The 26,908-nt window shown below is 37.9% G+C and overlaps 1 protein-coding gene across 2 annotated transcripts in view; it reads left to right on the top strand.

Annotated features, from left to right (window-relative positions):
* Positions 1–26,908, top strand: part of PKP4 (plakophilin 4) — a 191,020-nt gene that overhangs the window by 98,534 nt on the left and 65,578 nt on the right. For both annotated transcript variants that reach the window (XM_006872034.1, XM_006872033.1), the window contains exons 4-6: positions 19,311–19,442; positions 19,555–19,745; positions 22,467–23,019. In XM_006872034.1, the coding sequence (XP_006872096.1) occupies positions 19,311–19,442; positions 19,555–19,745; positions 22,467–23,019 (876 nt within the window). The remainder of the gene's footprint in view (positions 1–19,310; positions 19,443–19,554; positions 19,746–22,466; positions 23,020–26,908) is intronic.

The raw sequence follows: 26,908 nt of genomic DNA, 5'->3' as shown, positions 1-26,908 counted from the left end.
CAGGCTGACTCAGCACTCCAAAGAGAAGCCTTATTCCCATAGACAGTCACTCCTTATCTGGCCTCCATCCTTACCCAGAATTGAAGCCATATAATATATGGTCCTCTGTGACTGGCTTATTCCACTTAGTATAAAATGTTCAAGGTCATCTGTGACAGAGCATGTACCAGGATTTCATTTATCTTTATTGCCAAATCATATTTCTTAGTGTTAATATACCTTTTTGATTTATCCACTCATCAGTGATTATATTATGGATATATGAATGCTAGTAGAAACATCCATATACAAGTTTTCAAGTGGCATTTTATTTCTCCTTTTATTGTGTGTTTTCCTTTCTCTTGAGTTTGTACTTAAGAGGTGGGATTGTTAACTTGTGAGAAACTGCTAGAGTAATTCCCAAAATGGCTGCACCATTTTACCATCACGGCTTCAGTGTTACGTGCATAAGCTTCCTATTGGGTTAAGTGCTGTCTCATTTTGGTTTGCATTTTCCTCATCTCTAATATAGTTTGTTTTTTAGTTGACTCTTAGTTCTTTAAACAATGATGAACAATATAGGACTTGTATTTTAATCTTAACCAGTTGCCTTTGTATTGATTATTGGTTCCTTTTTAAAACATAATTCTCCTCCTGATTCTAAAAAGATTATATACCAATCATAGACTATTTTAAAATGTAGAAAAATTTAAAAAGAAAATTACTTATATTATCACTTAGTCTTTTTGTACATATATGTGTTATTGTTGTTAGGTGCCATTGAGTTGGTACCAACTCATGGTGACCCTATGCAAAACAAAACGAAACACTGTGCAGTCCTGGGCCAACCTCACAGTTGTTGCCAAGCTCGAGCCCATTAATGCTGCCACTTTGCCAATCCATCTTGCTAGGAGTCTTCCTCTTTTTCTCTGACCCTCCACCTTACCAAACATGATACCCTTCTCCAGCGACTGGTCCCTCCTGACAATATGTCCAAAGTATGAGAGATGAAGTCTGGCCATCCTGGCCTCCAAGGAGCACTTTGACTGCACTTCTTCAACACAGATTTGTTTGTTCTTTTGGCAGCCCATGGCACTTTCAGTATTCTCTTATAACACCATAACTCAAAAGCATCAATTCTTCTATGGTCTTCCTTATTCACAGTCCAGCTTTCGCATGCATATGAGGTTATTGAAAATATCATGGCTTGGGTCAGGTGTACTATAGTCCTCAAGCGGACATCTTTCCTCTTCAACACTTTAAAAAGGTCTTGTACAGCAGATTGGCCTAATGCAATATGTCATCTGATTTCTTGACTGCTGCTTCCATGAGAGTTGATGGTTGATCAAGAAAAATGAAGTCCTTGACAACTTCAATCTTTTCTCGATTGATAAGAATGTTGTATATTGGTCCAATGGTCAGGATATTTGTTTTCTTTACATTGAGATGCAACCTATACTGAAGGATGTGGTCTTTGATTCATCAGTATTTTAAGTATGTATAACACACACATATGTGTTATACATAATTTTATTTTGTCTGTTTAAGCAAAATTAGGCACTTGCGGTATGTTGTTGTTGTTAGTGCCTTTGTTAAGTGCCTTCAAGTTGATTTCCTACTCATAGCAACCCTGTATAGGGTTCCCGAGCAGCCACTGGTAGAGTTGAACTGCAGATCATATGGTTCAAACTTGCCTTGCAGTCCAATACATTATCCTGCAGCACCATACCTGTAGTACTACATGGTTTATTTAACATGGTAGGGAAATACTGTAAAGGAAACTTTAAGTGTATACCATATTTACATATATCTTTGTTATTGGACATTTAGATTTTTCTTTTACTCTGAATAAATAACATAAATATTATAAGTGATAAGCATCTCTATATGTAAATGGTCCCCTCCCACACCCACCCCTTTTTGTTCTGTTGAGCTGTTAGTGATGGTGGGTTGTTAGTGATAGTGAGTTGTTGTTGTTACGTGCTATTAAGTGGATTCCAGCTCTTGGCAACCCTGTAAAGTGTTTCCGAGGAGCCTTGCAGTTCAAACTAACATTGTGGTTGAGTGATTATCCTACAGAGCACACTAGGATTGATGGGTAGGAGTTTTTATATCCCAAGGATAAAAGCTGTGTAGTCAGGGTCCAGTTAGGAAGACTGAACCCATTATATTGTTCAGTATTGGGAACATATAGTTATGAAAGTGTTGGATGGGATATTTGGGAGCTCAGACAGGATGCTGAAGCACCCTAGGAATCAGTGATACCGGGAAGCTGTTACCCCCTCTAGGACTGCAGGGACACAGGACAAATGGTTTTATCAGAGCCTGGGAGCTTGGGCATGTGTAGGGGTGGGTAGGGTACTTTTCGTGCACCCTGAAACTCCAGGAGCTACAGAAATTCTGCTAGAATTCCAACAGGAGATACATTCGGCTTCTCAGTGCATTTCTCCTCCTGAGCCCCTTCCACCTGTGCACTGGTCCAAACTGAGCTGCTGGTGGCAGTTGTTGAATTTTAGCCGTCAGAAGCCAGGCTGGTCTTGTTGCTGATTTACAGTAGAATGACAAGTGAGCTTAATTATGAAGACACATGGTGGAGGGTGAAATATCTGAGGCCGTGGCATTCTTTATACCTCCCTCATATCCCCTCTAAAATATGTGCTCAGCTTCAGTTAAGTTGACCACCTTTGTCACAGTTTCGCTGGATCCTAGTGTCAGATGCGTTATTAGGTGCGCGTTATTTTTCTTCAAATTTACTTTGTCAATCACTGTAATACAATTAAAAAACTTTTTATCCCCCTGATTTCTAGGCTGTGCAGTCAGCCTACTAACATGTTATATTTATAGATAGATAAAATAGAACTTTAGCCTATATTTCACATAAATTTTAAATATTATTTAAGGTAAATATATAACAATTAAATGTTGTCCAGATACTTGTTATTAGAGAAATAAAATTCTCCCCAGCAAACCTACATCCATAACTCATACCTAATAATGATGTCTAGTCCTTCACTTTTTTTTTTTATCAGAGCACAATTTTGCCCAAACTCACATTCAAATCCTGGGGGGGGGTAGCATCTACTTAAGTCTTTTTTCCTGCTGCAGGGAGGATAGTAATCCTCAAACACAGTACTTACACCAGGTATTCACACCACTTCTTTATATTTTAGCTATAGAAATGTTGCTTGATTTTTTTTTTTTTTTCAATTTATCTACTCTCCAGTCATACGTTGCAATATTTAAATTGTTAGTATGGCAAAATCTTTAGTCATGAGTAAAAATTAAATTTTTATTATATGAATAATAAAATCTTTTTCACATTAACTTAGCAAGAGATGCTATTTAGAAGTTTGATTAAATAATTAAAAGCAAATAATTCAGATGAGGTGACAGTTTTTCTGTTACTCTTATTGGAATTCAACTTTCTTTTTCCTTTACCATTGTGATGGGAGGTCACAGTGTAGAATCTATACACAGTATATAGATCACACGAGAGAATTTACATGGTGTTTTAAGTATTAGACCAGCATGTGAAAGGTATTTGAAAGGTTTCCAGCTTGCTTTTCTGTATCTTTTGGCCTTTCTTAACACTATATATATATATCTTTAAGTTCTCAAGGATTGGGAAAGATTGTAATTCTTACACATTGTAAAGTGGTACAATGGAAAACAGTATGGTGTTTCCTTAAAAAGCTGGAAATAGAAATAGCCTTAGGATTCAGCAGTATCACTCCCACCCAGGTGTATGTCATACACAGGCAGTGACCCAGGTAGACATATGCACACCTGTCTGTGTTCACTGCCCTAAGATAGCCTTTGAATTTGGATTTGAAGCTGTTTCTGCAGGTCACCTTTCAACCAAGTAATAGACTGGTTTGTAAAATAAACAATACCACTCGTGAGTGTGTTCCTTTAAACATGAACCCAAATGGTCAACGTTTATCCCAAAGCAAAGATGAGAGATCGAGGAGAGAAAGGAAAGCTATATGAATGGACACAGAACAAACAAATGGAAATAATGCAGATTGTAACCCACAGCACAGAGCAATTTATATAAAATATGTTAAAGAGGAATGTAATTTGCTTTGTAAACTTTCACCTAAAACACAATAAATACTATTTTTAAAAAAAGAAGAAACATCTTTATTGATTTTTCTTATTTGCTTTACTAAATAACCTTTACAAACTTGCACTCCCTCCAAAATTTCTGTCCTGTTGGTGTCACATACTTGCTTTCTGGTAACATAAAGGCATATCTTTTTGTGAGGCAGAGAGTGGACTATTTTTGCTTCAGTTTTGTCTTTTCTGCAGCCTTATATTTCTTATAACTGCCTTTTTTCCCCCCTTCATGTTCATTTTGCTAAGAATGAGTTATAGGAAATGTTATCCTAATGCTCCCTTCTGTTTTCCTTCTCATTGAGTTATTTTTCCATTGTTCACTTTATATCTCTTAACATTATATTTACTTATACAACCCCTATGATCCCTCAAAATTTAGGTAACTTGCAAGAGCACATATAATAAAATAAATCAGTAAACATCAGACTCACAGAAAATAAAAGTTAGAATACTAGGTAAAGGCCTGAGAGAAGTAAGAATGCAAATAAGTGCACAGAAAATCACACTTCTTCATAATGGAAAAATATTATTCTGAACTTTTTTTTTTTTAAATGAAAAATCCTTGGATTTACCTCTCATTTTAAACAAAGATCACACCAATTCAATCATAAATATACTGTACACAGGGTATGCTGCTAGAGGAAAGAAAGAATGTGTTGAAACTGTTGTTTGAGTCCTTTGGTCAGAGTGATAATTAGTTGTTATGTAAATCGATTAGCCACATCCTTGAAAGTGAATTTTGCTACAAATCACAATTTCAGTTCTTCTCTTACGGAAGAAGAGGGCAGAAGGAAGGTAACTAAGCAGTTGCCAGATGTAGTATTTTAAAAATGCTTGAGGACAAGAGAATCAGTCCTATATGTATGGCTTCTAGAGTCCCTGAGCCTCCGTACTTCACCCCCTGCTGATAACTACTGGGATCCCAAAGCACTGCTTATTCCACAGTCAGAAAATCAGCATCTTTTTTTTTTTTTTTTTTAACACAAACATAGTTTCTAGAAGAAGAACATAGTCTTAAGCAATAAGAGTAACTAAAAGTAGGAGTGGGGGATTGCCAAGTGATAAGGAACTGACGTTAATGTAACAAAATTAAGAAACCAAAAAAGGTTGGTGGTTCAAGCCAAGCAGCTGCTCTGAGGGAGTAAGATGAGGTTGTGTCTGCTCCTGTAAAGATTTATAACCTCAAAAACCCTATATAGGGTCGATGGAATCTGGACTTGACAGTTGTTGTTGTTGTTAAGTGCTGTCAAGTCGATTCTGACCAATAGTGACACTGTATAGGGTTTCCAAGGAGCAGCTGGTGAGCTTGAACCACCAACCTTGCAGCAGTTCAAACAACTCTGCAGTCTGATGCATTAGCCCACAGCGCCACATCAGGACTCTGGACTTGACAGTAGATTTGGGGTTTTTTCTTTAATAAGTTTCCAGAACTTTGCCCCTTGTGTACACTAAAATATCAATATGAATATGTATAATACATACAAATTCAAATGTAGAAATATCCTCTACCAAATCTGTTTTATCCCTGTCACCTTTCCACATCTGCTCAACTTGCATGTCTACCTGTGTATGCACTCATACACGTTTGTTATTACAATTAAAAAAATTAAAACGTTGGTATCTGTGATGAAGCAAAGGACACAGAAACATTGGAAAGTGAGGGGAACTTTGGTTGACTACAAAGGCGTTAAGTGTTTCATAGTCCCGGTGTGACTTATAGGATAAGCACTGGACTGCAAGGTCTTTTTGTACTGTGAGTCTGGTGGTTCAAACTTGCCAGCTGCTCCTCGGCAACCCTAGACAGGGTCGCCTATGGGTCGGAAACGACTCAACGGCACTTAACAACACCAGTGAATGAATGAATGAATGAGAAAACAGCAACAATTCCATGTAGTAAGGATTTTTGATGTTTGACAGTAAGTATGGAATGGAATGGTGCATTAAGTAGGATAAGCTCTTGCAGTTCAAACCCACAGGCTGCTCTTTGGAAACTCTATATAGGGTCGTTATGAGTCAGCCAGGTCAATGGGACTTAACAGCACCAATGAAAAGGAAGGGAAGAGATGGTAATAAAATAGAAATTTAAGCTCATTGAACTTCACAGTTCTGTACAGTCATTTAATGTATATTATGTATGTTGAGGAGTCCTGGTGTGGTGCTGTGGGCTAATGCATCAGGCTGCAAAGTCATTTGAACTACAAGGTTGGTGGTTTAAGTTCACCAGCTGCTCCTTGGAAACCCTATACAGACAGGGTCGCTATGGGCCAGAATCCACTGGACAGCACTTAACACCAAGAATGTATATTGAAGTGCCTTGATTTTCACATCCTATTCATTCAAATTTCCACGCTGTGGTAGTCATTGAAGTTAGTAGTTAATATATACAACTAAATTTAAGACCATAGGGGCTAGATTTTACATTCTGTTTATACTGTATACTAATATTTTCTTTCTAAACTATATAGATACAAGTTTTTTCCTCTGCTGGGATGAGTTTTTAAAAAACAAAAACCATAACTACTAAAGATAAAAGATAAATGAGAGACTAATCCTACATCAATTTGTCTTTCTTTTTTCTTCCATCTGGAACAAGTAATTTACAGCACAAAAAAGCATCAGCACCATCATGAGAAGGCACAGGCTTAAATGAAAACATTTTATGTCTCAGTAGAAATGTATTGAATTTATAAAGGAGTTACAATAGTAAGTTGGTTATATTGTATATATTCAAAAATAGGCTATTGGATCAGCAGCCATATATGTTATTGCTGTCATCTGCCATTGTCCCTGTGTAGGGTTTCCGAGGCTTTTTAAAATCTTTGTGGGACAGAAAACCTCGTCTTTCTCCCACGGAGTGGCTGGTGGGCTCAAACCACGGACCGTATGGTTTGCACTACAGAGCTTACCCTAGGGAGCCTTTGGATGTTATCGTTTATTGTGGAGACAAACTGTATAAAAAAACAATATTTTATCATTTATTCCTTCATGTTTCTCCTCCAAATACTGGAAGGAATACAAATTTCTTTCAAGCTTTCCTTATAGTCAGAGCTTTTTCTGCTTGATTTTCTGAAGCCCTTCCTGCTTGATTTTTTGTCACTCATTCCTGGCAGACCGTCTGCTTTCCTCAGTAGCTGCAGTGCTGTAGCGTTCTGACCACCAGCACGAACGTTCGTCTAAACTTCTGAAATTATGTATTATGAAAGCAAGGCTGCTGTTGGCCGTGTGCCGTCAGCTCAGTTCCGACTCCTAGCAATCCTGCATAGGCTTTCTGAGGAGCAACTGATGAGCACTTCAAACCAGTCCAGTGCCTACCAACAGTGCCATGCCTTAGGCTTTAAAAATCGGCATCAAATTTCTTTATATCACAACGTTTAAGAATTAAACAGAGTAAAACCATTTAAAAACCAGTCTCATCTTGGATTAAATAAAATTGTGCAGTTTTTTTTTTTTTCAGTTTGACTTTCTGCTGTTTTCACATGTGACCTAAAATGATCTGCTACATTTTTACACCATCAAAAATGCAACAGATAACACCAAAAATGCAACCACCACCACCAAAATCAGGGAAAACAAAAACAAAAACGATTTCGTCACTATTAGAGGTAATCTCACTACAGAGATTCCCAGACATTGCTGCACATTAGAGTCACCTGTGGACATTTTTGGAGTCCTTGTATGGTGCTGTAGGGCAAGTATCTGACTACAGGGTCAGTTTGAACTGCAGAGTTAGTGGTTCACACTCACCAGCCTCTCCTCAGAAACACCATACAAGGTCATTGTGTCGGAACTGATTCATTGGCACTTAACAGCAACAACAATGGACCTTTGTTAGGTGTGTTGGTTAAAACGCTTGTCTGCTAAGTGAAAAGTTGGCAGTTCAAACCCACCAGCTGCTTTACAGAAGAAAGATGTGGCAATCTACTTCCATAAAGATTTGGAGCTTTGGAAACCATCTGGGGCAGTTCTCCTCTATCCTATAGGGTTGCTCAGAGCTTTAACTCCATGGCAGATTTTGAATTTTTTAATGGGACTCTATTTAAAGTCCCCATGCCCATGCCTCACCCCAGATAACTAAATCCGATGTTCTGGAGTGAGAACCAGGCATCAGTAGTTTTCAGAGCTCCTCCAGGTAATTTCAGTGTCAAATCTGAGAGCCACTGACTTACTACTCTAAAACAGGCAATTAGCAAGAAGAGTTCAGAGTTTATTCTTCCTATTCAGTACAAGCGTCACTCCAGGGTAGCCAGATTACTCTAGCTACTACTAACTATCTAAATAATTCTTTAAAATACTTCTAACTGACAAATATAGAAAGCAAAATAAAAATTTTAGATAGCCAATTTACATCCCCTAATGAAATTGATTCTAGCAGTGAATGTCCAAATCTTTAGATTCCCAACCTGAGCTATACATTTTAATCAATTAAGGCGATCTTAAAAATCCCAATGTTCAGACAGTGACCCAGACTAAATTGAAATCTCTGTGTGGTATTCAGGCAGCTGTTTCTAAACTCACCTTCTCAACCACTACCCCAAGTGATTCCAGTGTGCACCCAAGGTTGAGAACCATTACATTTGGAGAAAGGTGATGGTGAACTCGACAGTCAAACTGGCACCCCCTGAAATGGCTGATTGATCTTAGCAACACTAAAAGTTTGTGACATGGTAAGAACATAGCATCACCCATAAAATAGTCTAACCGTGAAAATTGAATCTGCAAGCTTTTAACTCTTTCTGCTTTTAAGAAAATATTTTGTGTAAAGGAATATGTAAATGACACCATATAAAACTTTCATGTAAATCCAGAATACAGCGCGTCCTACAAGTTTATTGTTTGGGTTTCCTCAGCGATTCTGGAAAAATAACCTGAGTGGAAGCACTTTCTGTTTAAGGGACTTATAGGAGTCCGATGCAGTTAGCCATATTTGAGTCTTTCTAGTACAAGCACATATGTTGCTATAGGATAAGTACTGGCCTGACGACCAGAATGTCAGCAATTCAAACCCACCAGCTGCTCCTTGGAAACCCTGTATAGAGTTACTATGAGTCAAAACTGACTTGACAACACTTAACAACAACAATACAAGCTTGGAATCCTTGTGTGGCACTGTAGGATAAGTACTGGACTAATAGCCTCAAGGTTGGTGGTTCAAACCCACCAACCACTGATTGGAAACCCTATACAGGGTCCATATGAATTTGAACTGACTTGACATTACTTAATAACAAAAATGGTGTCAACTAAAGGAGCTCTGGTAGCGTAGTGGTTACGAATTGGGCTGCGAACCTCAGGGTCAGCAGTTTTGAAACTACCAGCTGTTCCGCGGGAGAAAGATGAGGCGTTCTGCTCCCGTAAAGATTTACAGCCTTGGAAACCCTGTACAGGGTCGCTATGAGTCAGAAGCGACTCCACGGCACATAACAACAACAACCACTGAAGAAAACCATTTCTTGTATATATACATGGTTTAAGAAACATTTTTAAGAAAGTGTTTGGTAATGAAATGATAACATAGTCTATCACAGTGTCCTATGTTACTGCCAGCAAAGTGTTGGCCATACTCTGAAGCTTAGCCCTAATATAAATAGTAGAAAGACCCCCAACTATGCGATGACATCAGGTTCCCAGCCAATGTGTGTCATTTTACTTATATTTTGTTAAGTGAATCCCTGTTAAGTGAATCCCTGTTACCTGTGCTGGGAATCAGTATAGGTTCTGACTCTATATACTAACTTTCTATATGCAATTCTTTATACTAACTTTCCATTCGTGTACAAGATTGAATATAGCACTACACACACGGGCCACTACCAGATATGAATTAGCATTTTGCTTTAGTGCACTTGTACCTGAATGTTCTTAAACCACTTAGGCATGATACATGAAAAAATCCCCAAAGATTTTAAATATCACAAATTTCTATTTTGCATAAAAAGCCAAATATCCAGTTTCAGCCTTTATCACCATATAACAGACTCTCCCGGTGTGGTGATATAGGATAAGCATTGAACCTCAAGGTCAGTTTGAACTTCAAAGGTCTCTGGTTCAACCTCACCAGCCACTCCTTGGAAACCCTGTACATGTTTGCTGTGTGTCCAAAGCAACTCAACAGCACTTAACAACAACAACAAATGATACACATGTGGGGTAAATACTAAAATTATCCTATGTTTTTAGTGATATGTGAATAAAGGCTCATTAAAATAAAGCTTCAGCCTTTATTATCATATAACAGAGTCCTGGTGTGGCACTGTGGGTTAATGTGCTGAATTGCAAAGTCTGTTGGAACCACAAAGCCAGTAGTTCAGGGTCACTATGTGTTGGAACTGACTCGACAGTACTTAACAGCAACACCAACAATTTTCTAAAAGAGTCCTGGTGTGGTGCTGTAGGATAAGCACAGGACTGTTAACCACCATGTCGACAGTTGAAACCTAACAGCCCCTCCCTGGAAACCCTATACAGTGTCACTATGAGTCAGGACTGACTCAAACTGACTCAAACAGTTAACTAAACTAGAAATTGTTACATATGAAAGAAAGTTCTCTTGTTCCATTCTACCTGTTGAGCACATAGAGCTACCTTTCCTAGTGTATAATTGTTACCTTGGGAAACAACTGGAAAGAGTACCATCTAGAATTACACATTTCATTTTTATGCCACAGTTGTACTGCATTTAACTTTATTTTGATACTCTTCACCCAAAATATAATCCATTGGGAAGATACAGAAAAACTTTACTAAGAAGAACCATTCATTTCTTCTCATAGTAAATATCATTTTTTAGTTTGTTCTAATTTCAGTTTTTTTGTTTTGTTTTTTATCTTCATTACCTTTTTATTAACTATCATATATTTCCTGTTCTAAATTTTGTAATACTTTTTTGTCTTCACAAAATGAATAGAAAAGCTATTCAAAGAAAAATTGGAGTGATTTTTGAGCCCTTAAGCTTAGTCCTTTTATCAAATGTATGGTCCTTCAGAAAACTAGAGAAAAATGTTTATAAGTACCAATCACCCTGGTAGCATAGCGGTTACATGTTACACTGCTAACCACAGGGTCAGCAGTTCAAATCCACTAGTCCAGCCAAGGGATAAAGATGAGGTTTTCTGCTTCCGTAAAGATTTATAGCCTTGGAAACCCTATACAGAGTCTCTATGAGTCAGAATTGACTTTAAGGTACACAACCAACAACAACTGTTATGTTAGGTATGTGCACAGTGGCTCTATAAGATAAGCACTAGACTGCAATCCACACGGTTGATGATTCAAGCTCATCAGCCACTCCTTGAGAGAAAGCTTTAGAGTCTCAGAAACCACCATTATACAGCTATGATTCAGAACTAGGTGACGGTGTTTAAAAGTAACAACATGTGGTAAATACATTATTACATACTTTACATGTATGGTCCAATTCTTCTCAGCTTTTTCATTTCTTAACTGCCTATTTTTGTAGTTGTCCTTCTATGGGTGTTGTTGTTAAGTACTGTGGAGTAGGTTCCGACTCATAGTGACCCTGCACGGGGTTTCTGAGGATGTAGATCTTTGGAGCAGAATGCCTCATCTTTCTCCCGCAGAACCACTGGTCGTTTCTAACTGTTGACCTTGTGGTTGGTAACCCATCTCAGCCAATACTACCAGAGCTCCTTCTTCTATGGGTATAAAGTATAAATTTTTATGGAAAGCATGACAAGGGCATTTTAATTAGCACCCAGATTAAAAACAATAAACTCGTTTTTAAATGATTATTTGTAAAAGTCCCTATTTAGTTGGGGGTTTTTTTCTGAAAATATTTTTATAGTTTTGGATTCTTTAACAGAATTTAGGAATTTTAGAATACCGGTGAATGAGAAAGCATTCTAATGATATTCAAAACTAAAATAATTTTCAGATTTGTCATTGTAGAAACGAAATAGAGCACATTTGTGCCACTGTGTGACCCTATAGGTTAAGTACTGGACCGTAAGGAAGATGGTTCAAATTCACCTCCTGCTTCTCAAAAACCCTATATAGGGCCCTTGTATGTCAGAACTAACTTGATGGCACTTAACAAAACATGCCAGTTTATGCATATCAAAAGCATCCTTAAATTGGAAAATTGATTCTAGCCAGACACAATTGTGCAATGAGCATCAACACAGATTAGTTGCTACATAGAGAGATTTTTAAAGGGACTTCATTTGTGGTTTCTATTTTCCCAGGCTTTTCACACACTTTCTAGATGATTAAAATGTTTAAAGAATTGTTTTGATATTTCAAAGATAACATTAAGTATGTATACAACCAGAGAATGTAGGTATACTAAGGAAAATGAGACTGGAAATAGTTTCAAGAAACATTGTTGTCTTTCACCCCTTCTCTTACATTTAATTTCACCTAAATCAAACTGTTAACACATTATCTGTGCATAGTAGTTTATATTTGAGTCAACAAACTCCACATTCTTAAATTGTCAGACAGTGTCCATCTGTAGCTGTCTCCTATGGGCCAAAGACCGTTGTTATGCATCATGTTTCCTCATCCCAATTTATGGTCTCAATTTGAAATAGTAGTTTCCAATCATCTCATTTACTTTGGTAGTAATGTTAACTGCAATAGAAATGAATCTTGTACATCAGATAAAGTACTGCACAGGAATCTTTCAGAATGTGACCTGGAACTCTTCTTCTTAGCTATAGGAGGCATTGGAACATTACTGCACCTCTGTAGGAATTAAGCTTCCTCCTGAGCCTGTTGGCCTACAGCAAGCAAGACGCTCATGTCCAAATGAAGATTTGAATACCCAGAAGACAAAATTTTCTATTGATACATTTTCATAAAATTTTGTGACAGTGAGTGTGATAGACCAACTTCAATGGACACCTTTCCTGATTTTAAATCTTTCAGTGCCCCCTTCTCTCTTCTAATAACTGCCCCCTGGCTCTGTGTACAGTTTTCTCATTTCTCATTTTCTCAGCACAATTAAGTGTTCTGAAAAACCCATTCTTCACATTTTTATCCATAGTTTGTTATGAGCCACCTAGTCAAAAGTCTTTGCATAGTCAATAAAACACACGTAAACATCTTTCACATGTTCTCTGCTTTTAGCCAAGATCCATCTGACATCAGCAGTGATATCCCTTGTCCTCGTGTGAATTTCTGGCAGCTATCTGTTAATGTGTTACTGCAACCACTTTTGAATTATCTTTAGCAACATTTTATTTGCACATGATATTAATGATACTGTTTAATGATTTACACATTTCTTTTGGGTCATCTTTCTTTTGAATGGTTCTTGTCCAGTTAGTTGACCAGCTTTTCCAAATTTCTTGGTATAGCAAAGTAAGCACCTCCAGTGCTGCATCTGTTTGTTGAAAGATTTCAATTTGTATTTTGTCAGTTTGTAGAGGCCTTTTTTCACTAATCTTTCAGTGTAGCTTAGACTTCTTCCTTCAAAACCATTTGTACATTGGTACAGTGACTTTTTGTATTCCTTCCTTCTGTCTTCTGGTGCTTTCTGCATCATTGAATATTTTGCCCATAGAATCCTTCAGTGTTGACAATTTTGGGTTGAATTTTTTTCCTCAGTTTTTCCAGCTTGAGAAACACTGAGCATGTTCTTCCCCTTAGGTTTTCTTTGTACAGTTCATTATACTTAATGTTGTCTTCTCAAACTACCCTTTGAAATTTCCTGTTCAGTTTTTTTGTTTTGTTTTAATGTTTTATTGTGAATTATGTGATAATTTACATAGGAGAACATTAGTTTTACATTCATGCTATCGTATATCGTTTCATTGCCATGGTTACAATCCCCTTCATGCATCATCAAATAACCAAAAGATATACCCCCACGATGCTGCCCCCTGGCCACCAGCACACAGCTCCTCTCCCTCCCTGAGTCCCCAGCCATTCCATGTCTCCACATCATTGTCTCTGCCTCCATCTCTGGTGTCACTGCTTCACTAGGTAGGGTCCCCCACTCCACTCCTCTCCCTTGATGGTCCCAGGGTCCTCTGCTCCTGGACTGCAAAGTCAGCCACTCCCCACCTTTTGTTACAAAACTTCTACCATTACATTTGCAACACTCACAGTCAGTCCTGATAGCAATTATTCACTAACTGGACCCTAAGACTCTTATCCCCATTTCCTTTCATCAGCCCCGTCCAGACAGGTTGGATACCTCTCAGTGGAGCATCTACCTTTCCCCTTACCCTCTGGAACCAGGTTCCTTCTTGAAAGCGTGTAAGCTAGTTACTTCTTGCCTTTGTAGCCTTCCCATTTTGGGTAAGCCAGTGTCTAAGTTGCCCGTCCCCATCTATCCTGTATATGGAAGGGGTGGGAATGATCTTCTCTGTAAAGTTTTGTTCCCTCTTTTGAGCTGCTACATCCATAAGTATTGGTCAAATTCATCACACTGTAGTGAATTACTCTTTTTTTCCTCTTTTTTTTTCTTCATGTAGTCAAGTTCTGATCATCCAGCCGTTGAAGCCAGGTCAAGGGTTCTATCTGCAAGTATGGGTGTTCTTGTGCCTTCCCCTCACTTCATATCAGCTGGACGCTTCCCTGCCTCTGGGCCCAGGAGTGCCCAGGTCTTGCCCTACTGTTGGCCAACCAGGTCTCAACCCAGGTTGACAGGAATCTATTGAACTTGGTCAGATTTAGCTCATAACAATCATTAGTTTTTAATGCATCAAATCTGTTCTTTAGATGGTCTTTAAATTTGGGTGGGGTATCTTCATGGTCATGCGTTGGTTTGTTTTTATTTTGTGTCATTGATTTGCTTTTATTCAGCTTCAGCCTGAACATGCATATGAGCAATTGATGGTCTGTTACACAGTCTGTCACTGGCCTGTGTTTGACTGATGATATTGAATGTTCCCACCGTCTCTTCCCACAGATGTAATCAGCTTGATTCCTGTGTATTCCATCTGGCTAGGTCCATGTTCATAGTCAGTTTATGCTGTTGAAAAAGGTATTTGCAATGAATAAGTTATTGATCATGCAAAATTCTATTATGTGATCTCCAGAATTGTTTCTATTGCCAAGTCATATTTTCCAACCACCGATCCTTCTTCTTTGTTTCCAATTTTTGCATTGCAATCACCATTAATTATCAATTTTTCTTGATTGCATGTTTGATCAATTTGATACTAAAGAAGTTGATTGAATTCTTCAATTTTATCATGAATTCTATTCCATTAATACCACTATTATGCAAATTTATGCACCGACCAATTTTTTAGTTGTTGGTGCATAAATTTGAATAATAGTGGTATTAACTAATTTTCTGTACAGGCTTATGGACATTATCCTATCACTGACTGTATTGTACTAAATAAATAGATATTAAAATGTCCTTTTTGACAATAAATGTTATTCTATTCCTTTTTTTTAAAGTTTTTATTTTGGATTGAGTGATAATTTACATGGCAGAACATCAGTTTTGCGCTCAACTGAGCATATTTTATCTCACATATATATTGTGGATATACAAAAATAACACAGGAATATATATATTCATTTAAACAAACAATGGGCACATTTTGCAAGCCAGCCTCCTGCCCACAGGCACACAGCCTTTCTCTTTCCATAAGTCTAGAGTCCTCAGCTGCTCTATCTCTCCATACCATCACCTCTGCCTCCATCCCTGCTTCTCTAGTTAAGATTCCATGCGCCACTCATGCTCTTCCCTCTCAATGGTCCTAGGGTGTTCTGTCCCTGGAATGTAGGATTAACTACGGCCCCATTTTTGTTACACAATTTCTCCCTTTATAGTTGTGACCATTGCAATTAGTTATGATAATAATTACTCACTATTGAATCAAAAGAATCCTATCCCCATCTCCTTTCATTTGACCCATCTAGGCAAGATGAAAACTATTCAGTGAGGATTCTACCAGCCTCCTCTGCCCCCACTCTGAAACTAAGCACACTCTTGAAAACTAGTAAGTCAGTGACTTTGTGCCTTTATAGCCCCCACATTTTAGGTAGCCAATGTCTAGGTTACCAATCCTGTGTGCTGAGGGGATCGGCTTGATCCTTGATGTGAAGACTCCTTCCCTCTAGGTTGGTGTTTTGAGCAACTACAAAGGTCAAGTTCTCCAAATTGTAGCAATTTATATTTGCTTCCTTTATCAAACTTTTATCTCCCTTTAGTCGAGTTTTGATCATCAAGCTATCCAAGCTAGTTCAAATGGGTACTATCTGCAAGTTTGGGCATTATTGTGTACCTCCCTCCACTTCATATCAGCTGGACAGTGTACTCCTTAGCTCTAGCACCCAGTGGCTAGGTTATTGGCCATTGACTTAGTGGTTCCCAAGTCTCCCCAAATTTCGGACCAACTAGCCCCTCCCTCTTCTCTCTCTTATCTCAAGGTCAACAGGTCAAGCTCAGCCCCTGTATTCATTACTGCCTTTCCCTCACTTCCACTCAGAATTAGACCAACATGGTCACCATCGTGTGTACACTTGCTCATGTGTTCCCCTTGAGTTTTCATCTTGGAAGGGAGTTTGTCCTGAAGGGCTGATTTTTCTTACTTTGATTCCTCCCAGGTGAACAGCTTGCTTGTTCTTGTAATAGCCAGTCAATCTGCCATCCCTCCCCACTTGGCAATTATGTAATGGTGTAAGGTCATAGTTATGTGATGATCCCCTATGATGTGATCTGAAGTGAAAACCATTAAGAGGATTAAGGATGGGCTACAGTGGCCTTGGAGTCCTGGTTTGGCACTGTAGGATAAGTGCAAGACCGCAACCTCAGTACATAAGGTTGGCAGTTCAAACTCACTAGCCACTCCTTGGAAACCCTATACTGGGTCGCTCTGCATCAAAACCGACTTGATGCCACTTAATACCATTACAGCCTTGATCAGATGCAAGGGAGTTTCTCAGGGATTTGGTCTGCAGCATCTATTATCATACAAAGATAAAAAGAGAAAGAAGTGCACACACGGGAAGGACATGTTACCACCCAGAAAGGAGTGTGTCCAGTAGACCTGGAGTGCTTGCACTGTGAAGCTCCAGATTATAGGAAGATTGATGCCAAGACATAAGGAGATCTCCAAGGATACTGGGCCTATAGATGCTGATAGGAGACAAGGACCTTTTCCCAGAGTCAACAGAGATAAAGTTTTCCTCTAGATCTGGCTGCCTGAATTTGGAATTCTGGCATCCATAACTGAGAGAAGAGAGTAATTTCTCTTTGTTAAAACCATTTACTTGTGGTATTTGTCTCATGGCAACACGAGATAACTAAGATACTCCTAAATAAAACTTCTTCAAGGATTACCACATAAGAATTGTTAGAAGTCTGGAAGTATAGTAGAACGAATAGTAGAAGATTTACAAATGAAGCAGATTACTTTTGGTTTTATCAGTGTGGCAGAAACTCAGATCGTGTTTCAACATGTACCATGGATGCCATATACAATCTGTAATCCATATTGAAATTCCAAACTTAAGAATTCTGAGCTGTCATAGAACTATACAACCTAGAAGTATACTGTCAAATTATAAATGAGGATACAGGCTATTAGAACAATGTTAAGAATGTCACAATCTTTCTGGAGGCTAGAAAATAAAATCTTAGATTGAATTTCACATCAAGTTGCAGGTTTAGAACATTGTGGGGATTTCCCACTTTTCCCTTAAACCTTATTCACCTTCTAAGCTAGCTCAGTCAGCAGTGTCTAAAAGGTTGGCTTGGTTCCACATAGCCGTCATTAACCACAATAAGCTAAAACCATAGCTCAATGCTGTTGTTAAGTGCCGTCAAGTTGGTTCTGACTCATAGTGATCCTGTATAGGGTTTAGAAAGAACACCTGGTAAACTTGAACCACTGACCTTGTGTTTCCAACTGACATGGCACTCCAGTGCTTTATCCCATAGCACCACACCAGGACCAGCTCGAATCAGCAGCACTCAAAATGGAAACTGCTACTGTTTATGGGAATTTGTCCTCTCAGCAAATATATAGAGAGTACCTCCTGTGTGCTGTAGAGTCCTGGTGTGGTGCTGTAGGATAAGCACAGGACTACTAAGTACAAGGTTAGGGTTCAAACCCATGAGGTGCTCCTCAGAAACCCTATACAGGGTCACTCAGTATGAGTTGGAACCGACTCAGTAGCACTTAACAACAACAGCTGTGTGTGACAGCACTATCCTGAGGATACAACAACAAATCAGACAAAAGCCGTGTCCTTTTCCTGAACTGCTTTCTGTTCTCACCATTGGGTTCCACGGGCCTGACCCTTAATACATGAGTTAAGGAAGAAAGTCAGAAAGGAAAAACGAATGATGCTATTGAAATCCTAAGGATCGTGTGTTAAATTCAGAATGTGAAATGGACTTAATTTTAACTCTTTGAAGTAAGAGTGAAGCAGTATTCTTAAAAAAAAAAAAGGTTTGGCAACATACAGATTAAATTTGAGGAAACACTTTTGATAAAGGTGGGCAAACCTACTTTGAAGATAATAGAAGAAAGAGGGCATCTGTACGGAATTGGGTAAAAGGTGGCATGTTCAACACCACCTGTATTTTACAGTATAGAAAGCAAGTTGGTATGGGAATACAAATGTAAGATTAAGTTCAAGATTGCTTAATGGTCCAGCTGAAAATAAGACAAGATAATGAAAAAGGTGAGCTTAGTTAAAAGAAAAAAATTATTAGGTTAGGTTTGTCTGTATTTGGAAAAAGAATAAAGGAATAATAAAAAAGCAGATGATAAGAAATTAAAGTTTTTATTGTTTGTAACACTAAGAATTCTATATAGAGTTTTTTTAATTGTAGACATCATGAAAAATAAAAATCTGACCCAACGTTCAGAGATTCCATTACCAATCTCAATAATATGGACACTATGTCAGTTTGTATTATAAAGGTTTGGGATTTGGAAGATCCAGTTTTTAGACACTTGACTACGTTTTCTCACTCTCCATATGTTAGCCCTCTTAGAGAAAACTGTGCAGGAGGGACTTTTCCAAGGAGAATAAAACCAGTTTACATTTCATTTCAGACTTGTAATCAATATAAGAACATTCAGGAAATTCAGCAAAATATGCTGATAAACTGAGTAAATTTGGGATATGTTAATATGAATGCAATTTCAAACGATTATAATGTTTAAGGTAAAAATAGTTTTATAGATTATATGATGCTAGTAACAGATGTCTAAGTTTTATTTCTCCTTTAATACTATCAATCAATATAACTGATTAAACTTCCCTTCTTACAGATGTGCCAAATACTGGTGTGAGCAAACCTAGAGTTTCTGACGCAGTCCATTCTAACACCTATCTCATCCGGTCAGAGCCAGAACAAGGGACCCTCTACTCACCAGAACAGACATCGCTCCATGAAAGTGAGGGTCTGTTGTGTTATCTTTTAAGTACTGGATTTTGCTTTAAATACTTTCTTCTTGAAAATGAGTTTTAGACGTGTATAATAAAGAAATTTTCCTGTTGGTTTCATTCCTGCAGGATCATTGGGTAATTCAAGAAGTTCAACACAAATGAATTCTTATTCCGACAGTGGATACCAAGAAGCAGGGAGTTTCCACAACAGCCAGAATGTGAGCAAGGCAGATAATAGACAGCAGCATTCATTCATAGCATCAACTAATAACCATTTGGTGAGGAATTCAAGGGCTGAAGGACAAACTCTGGTTCAGGTAAGCCAAGCATGACAAGATTCTTTTCAAGAAATACCTTACTAGTTAAATATCTGTTAAAGATATTCCTTGTTAAAAAGTAAAATAAATACATACAGATTTGAATGGACAAAGTAGCGAAATTGTAGCTATTAACACTCGACCATAAGATCAGTTTGAACTATACCACAACAATGTATTTTTAAGCTTCATGCTTAAAAATTCCTTAAAAGCATGCATGGACTTGAGTTGTTATTGTTGTTACGTATTGTCGAGTCAGTTCCAACTTACAGCTACCCTATATAAGGTTTCCAAGGAGCAGGTGGTGAATTTGAACTGCCAGCTTGGTAATTCAAACCAACCTGCAGGTTGAGTGCTTATCCTTTGGCGCCACACCAGGACTCCTAATATATTGCCTTCTATTAATTAGCTCCTAGGAATGAAACCCTGTTCAGGGTTGCTATGACTCGGAACTGACTCCACGACACATCACCACCACCACCAGAAATGAAACGATACTGATAAATTCCCAGACACAGCAGAGTAATTCTCCTGGAAATAACAAGTTGGCATTAGAGAAGCATCCCAGTGGCGTGCCATAGAACTGGGTGGAAAGTTTTAGTCCCTGTGGGATTTTGAATTCCTAGAAATGCTAATGTTAACATATGGCACAAAGAGTCAGAGAGATCAGAGAGCACTCTTTCCAACATACATATGATGTAAGTAGGTCATTCTTTCCACATATACGTACAATGAAAGTAGCTTATTCTACCAAAAATTTTCACCTGCATCATTAGAATTATTCCATGAAAGCACAATTTTAAGCTAAAATATAGATTTATTCTGCTCACAGAAAGTTATTGTTAGAAACACATCCATTCTGTTAAGTTAGGGTTATCTAAGTTGATAATTCCCCAAAATTAGTACTGCATGTGTGCTTATAAACATGCCATAGTTCCTCCTTCATTGCCCCTTTCATCACATCAATCCACCGACATGTGCCAGGGTTATGAGAAGTGGTAGGAGTATTAAGCAGTAGGAACCAGTGAGGATAATGATCTATCTGAGATTCCTAATGATATCTTAAAGCTAAAAACTGATGAAATGACCAGCAAAGTTAAACTAAATCTATACTTCTTATGATAATGCAATATAGGAAGCCCAACAGGTACATGATATGGGATGGACTCAGGAACAACCTAGGCACCTAAATCATTCAGTAATTTAGGTGAAAACTTGTAATTAATTTGTAGCAAATTTACGTTGCTCTTATTGCAGAAGCACTATATTGCAGGGGAATCTCTAAGACGTAGTTTGCAAGTCTTCCAGGAAACACAGTTTATAGCTCTGTATTGTGTTGTGTCACCCCATTCTGGTCATCAACAATGTCTGGGTGAGCTCTTCTTTATTTAGATTTAGAACTATTGTCTTAACCCCAAGCATAGACTTAAACTTTGCAAATATCACTGCTTTTGAACCCCCCTCTTTCTTGGTTTGCTGATTATTTACCATTCCCTGACCTCCCCAGATTTTCTCCTCTCTGTGGTATTGTTGCATCTAGTCCAGTTGTTTATGCCACCTGCCAGCAAAGCACTTATTCTCTTGTGACAACTAAGAGTGTACAAATTCCTGACCTTACTTTCTTCCCTTATTGCTACACCTCAGAATGAATATGGTTGATCACTTGTATTCTAACTAATTAAGGAGATGTATACAGAATAGCCTGTATATATAGCTTTATAGAGCAGTGCTTTCCTGAGCCTGCTTTGCTTTGTCCTGTGACTGTTTCTCTCAGTTCAGTTCTCCAGTTCAATCATTCTTCTTAATTGTTATATAAAACTGGCCAGGGTTTGCAAAATCATAGTAGGATCACTTTGTTAGTAGTTTTATCTTCCTTTTCCCTTTTGGTCTTTGCCAGCTGGCTAGGAAAAGAACCTAGCAGAGACCCTGAAAGTCTTCCTGCAGGATCAGATTTTGGGGTGCAGTTACTCTTATTCCTGTCAATTAAAGAGCTCATAAATAAAAGGATGTGGGGGGAATGACTAAAATCTCTAGAAACCACACTTCAGCAAAAGGAACAAACAAATTTGGTGAGAACATTTGCCAGCCACACTGTCCATTGAGAATAAATTCACAGTGGAGAGCTTTGGAGACAGGTGCTATCCAAACATTAATTTGTTCCACATTGAAAGAACACACTGTTTTGTCAATAAGGCCAGCCCACAAAGACTAAGCAATCATAGGTACTCCTCTAGCTACATTTAGATTGATGTATTCAAAAAAATTCTTTTTTGTTTTACATAAATGCATTACCTTGGCCAAACTTTGAATCACAGGGAACAAAGTAAGTACATTTCTCCAATGACCCTTCACACTTGTGAGTTGTGTGTAGCACTTGGAATAAAAGATTGGATATATCATGTAAAATGCATAGGCCAGAGGGTAAAAATGCAAAGAGAAGGGAATATTTAATGTCTTCAGATCTCTTTTTGTTCACTGATTTTATTATTCTGAAGTGGGAAAGGTGGAGTATAAATCACACACATATACACACAAAATAGAACAAGAAAAACCCACTAAGGAAAATTAAAAAACCAATTCTAAAGCATAAAAAGGGAAAGAAGTTTAAATTCACATTCTGTATTGAGCTGTGTGTATTTTATTATTTGTTTTGTTTTTATATAATGACAGTGGACACAAAACCTTGGATAAATCCATTCTCTTTTTTTCCCCTTTCATCAGCCATCAGTAGCCAATCGGGCCATGAGAAGAGTTAGTTCAGTTCCATCTAGAGCACAGTCTCCTTCTTATGTTATCAGCACAGGCGTGTCTCCTTCAAGGGGGTCACTGAGAACTTCTCTGGGTAGTGGATTTGGCTCTCCATCAGTGACCAATTCCCGACCATTGAACCCTAGTGCATATTCCTCCACCACATTACCTGCTCAGCGGGCAGGTTCTCCATTCTCCGCACAGAGATCTGCTTCCCCAACAGCTGTACGGCGGATTGGGTCTGTCACCTCCAGACAGGCCTCCAATCCCAACGGACCAACTCCTCCATACCAAACCACCGCCAGAGTGGGGTCCCCACTAACCCTGACTGATGCACAGACTCGAGTAGTTGCCCCATCCCAAAGCCAGGTGGGGTCGTCATCCCCCAAACGCTCAGGGATGACTGCTGTACCACAGCATCTGGGACCTTCACTGCAAAGGACTGTTCATGACATGGAACAATTTGGTCAGCAGCAGTACGACATTTACGAGAGGATGGTTCCTCCTCGGCCAGACAGCCTGACAGGTGAGTATGAGGGAAACTCTCCATAAAACTTGGGGAGGAAATCTTCCAAACAATCATAGATGGGACAGTGAAAAATAATTTGGCTAAAATTTCCTGGTTTTATCTTAAAATATGCTTGTGGAATTCAAGCTAGCTTGCTTTCAGACTTGTTATTCTTACTGCATATGTCAGTGGAACTCTTTTTTTTTTTTTTTTTTTTTACAATGAATACATCTTTCCTCCCCAAAAGATGAATGTACTATTTTACTTTATAGAAGAATTGACAGTAATTCTAAGCTATTTATTGTTGTTATTGTGTTTTATTTTATATGAAAGATTTAAAGACGTAGTCATTCTACAATATGCTATGCAAAGGTCTGTTTAAGTATTTAAATATATTTTTACTTGTTGTTGTTAAATGTCATGAAGTTGGATCTGACTCCTAGAGACTCTGTATAGGTTTTCCAAGGAGTGGCTGGTGGGATAAGCAGTCCAGTGCTTCTCCTACATCACTGCACCAGAACTCTCTGTTTTGTTCTAACACGCCTGAACTCTACAGGATCTCCAGTGGCACTGTGAATGATGCTTTGGGCTGCTGACCTCAAGGTCCCTAGTTAAACTCTACTGCCACTCCGTGGAACAAAGATGAGGCTATCTGCTCCCGTAAAACTCTGTAGTCTCTGAAACCCTGTATAGGGTCGCTGTGATTGGATAGCAGTGGATTGGTATACAGCTATTTCAGGAGGTAGCATGTGATCAAGAACTGATTGTATTAAAGGAAGGAATCCATGTTGCCCTAAAAGCCTTGGCTGAAAACAGGGTTTCAGGAATGGATGATATACCAGTTGAAATGCTTCATCAAATTGATGCAGTGTTGAAGGTACCAATTTGTCTGTGCCAGCTGACTGGAAGAGATCCATATTCATGCCCATTCCAAAGAAAAGTGATCAAATCGAACATGGATATTATTGAACAATACCACTAATATCACATGCAAGTAAAATTTTGCTTAAAGATAATTCAAAAATGGTTGTTTAACACTGCAATGACAGGTAAATGACAGAAATTAAAGTCAGATTCAGGAGAGTACATGAAATATGGGATCTGTTTGTTGACATCTGGGCTGAAAGCTGAGTATTCCAGAAGGATATCTACCTGTGGATCATGACAAAATATGGTAATGGTAATTATAATATAAAAATAAAACATGGTAATTCCAGATAACTTAATGGATTACTCTTCATTGTAAAGCAAGCAAAATTATTCACAACTTGGTCAGTAACTAACATCACGATAGGTAGAGAAAAGATTGACATTGTTAAGTATTTAATTTTACTTGGAATCAAAATCAGCCCCATGGAAACAGAAGTCAGGAAGCCAAAGGATGTACTTCTTGGGGCAGTTTGCTTCAAAAGACCTCTTTAAAATGTTAGCAAGCAAAGATGTCACTTAGAAAACTAAGATGCACCTGATTGAATCCATTAATATTTTTAATCACCTTGTATGCGTGTGAAAACTGGACAGTGAATAAGGAAGACTAGAACCTTTGACTATGGTGTTGGGTAAGATCACTGAATGAACCTTCCAGAAGAATAACCATATCTGTTGTGGAAGAAGTACAGCAAGAATGCTCCTTAGAAGCGAGGATGCTAAGACTTCATTTCATGTACTTTGAACATGTTAACAGGAGGAAAGCTGTCCCTAGAGATGGACATCCTGCTTGATAAAGTAGGGGGGTCAATGTAAAAGGGGAAGCCCCTCAATTAGATGGATTGGCACAGTGAATACAACAATGAGCTCAAACAGTAATAATGATTTGCCATGATGGTGAAGGAGGACTGGTTAATACTATTGTACATAGGGCTACTGTGAGTCCAAACTGACTTATAGATGATTCATAATACATTTAAACACTTCTCTATTATTAGGCATTTTGTTCTTTGTTTTGTGTATTTTTGTTTGTTTAGTTTTCAGCTGTTAGGAACAATGAAGTGATATATCTTCTTCCTGATTATTAGCACATAAGTACCAGGTTAGCTATAGGATTCATTTCTTGAAATAGAAATACTAGATCAAATAAATGTTGTATGACATGTAGTCAGTTCCGACTCATAGCAAGTATAGTGTTTCTGAGGAGCAATGGGTGAATTGGAACTGTTGACCTTCAGAGCCACACCAGTACTTCAATGCTTATATATAAATAGGCGTATATATTTATGTGCATATTTGCTTTTCAAAAGATTGTCTTATTGCCCCCCCCAAGTAGGTTGCATAAATTTACATTTTCACCAGTACTTTAAAAGTATGCTTGATTTATTATGCCTTCATTCACTACTACTACTTATTATCAAGTTTTCATCTTTTTCAATCAAGTGTAAAACCCTGTGCCTCGTTGTTTGAAATGACCTCTAGTGAGTTATGACTGAGATTAAGATTTATTGTCTGTTGGCTACTGTATATATATTTTCCCTACCAACACAAGTTAATGTCTTTTGTGTATTTTATCATTTATAAATTATTTTTTATATTTGAAAGAAATTAGCCCTTTTGTACCATATGTTTAGATGTTGCTCCATTTTATAATTTATCTTTCAATTTTGGTATTTTTTCTTTTGTAAAGTGTTAAGATTTTTGTGTGATAAAATGAATCATTTCTTTTCCTTATTACTTTTGAGAAAGGTACAAACTTTGTTGAGATTTTCTAGTTGGATAATTTTACATGACAATTTTATTTTGAGCTTGATTTTGAGCTCAAAGAAATTCCTATTGGAAAATTCCCCTGTTTTTCATTTGACCATTAGTGGTTTGTACTTGGTTTAAATCATTTCTGGCATGCTTCAAAAATGTATACAGCAACTTATCCAGAGAAGCAGCGACATTAGAGATGGAGTCATGGAGAGAGAGGGAGCAGCTGAGGACTCTAGATTCATGGAGATAGAGGGAATAAGAGCTCGCAGCCAGGAGGCAGATTTATAGAAGTGTACTTTGGTGGTTTAAATTATTATATATGCCTGAGTGTTGTTTAAAGAAAAAAAAAAAAAGAGCTAAAATGAATAGAGAGAAATATTGTTGACTGATGGTACTTGGAGGGGATTATGATCATTATAATGAAGCAAAGTATATCATTTGTTGAATGTAAAGCTGATGATCTGCCCTGTAAACTTTCACTCAACTCACAATAAAAAAGTATTTTTAAAAAAATACGCAGCAAGTGGTGCAGGAATCATTTATGAAATTTTACTTCCCTAAAATACCTTTAAAAATAAATGGTTCCTGAAGACTTCTGTCATTCCATCTATATGTGTATTGAACACATGTATAAAAAGGATGCTAGTACTAGACTGAAGTATGGAGTCCTGGTATGGAGCTGTATTATAAGCACTGGATTGCTAACTGAAAGGTTGGTGGTTCAAACCCAATAGCCACTCCTCAGAATCAGAGTGACTCGATGGAACTTAACAAGAAAAGTGGAGAATCCTGAGAAGGAAGAAAGTACACTAATCCTTGTCTTCATGTTTTACCCTTTGAGACATGATCGTCTTTGGTTTAAAAAATCTGTTCCTTTGACAGTGCGGATGACTTTAAATTATTTTCTGTCAATTCCCCAGTCTTCTAAAGAAGCAAAGGATTTTCTTGAAAAGGTTGTAGGGGACAATTGCTCCTGTCTTCTCCCTGCCCACTTAATCTGATTGTGGATCCTAGTTTGTGAATTCTCTCTTTTATTTTCATTTCAGAAAATGAAGTAACTATCATTATATGTGCTATTATGATTCTTGATATCAAAGGATTGATAACCTCCTCATTGGCCTAAATTGTAGATTTTGTTCCTGGGACATTTGATGACCTTAATTTAAATGGTGATACAATGTGTTAAAAGCTTATGTTCTACCACAAAAAGATATGTGTGTCC

Source organism: Chrysochloris asiatica, unplaced genomic scaffold, assembly GCF_000296735.1.
Source record: "Chrysochloris asiatica unplaced genomic scaffold, ChrAsi1.0 scaffold00181, whole genome shotgun sequence".
Taxonomy (NCBI): Eukaryota; Metazoa; Chordata; class Mammalia; order Afrosoricida; family Chrysochloridae; genus Chrysochloris; species Chrysochloris asiatica.
The sequence above is the reverse complement of the archived record's forward strand: the minus strand, read 5'-3'. Positions and strand labels throughout refer to the sequence as shown.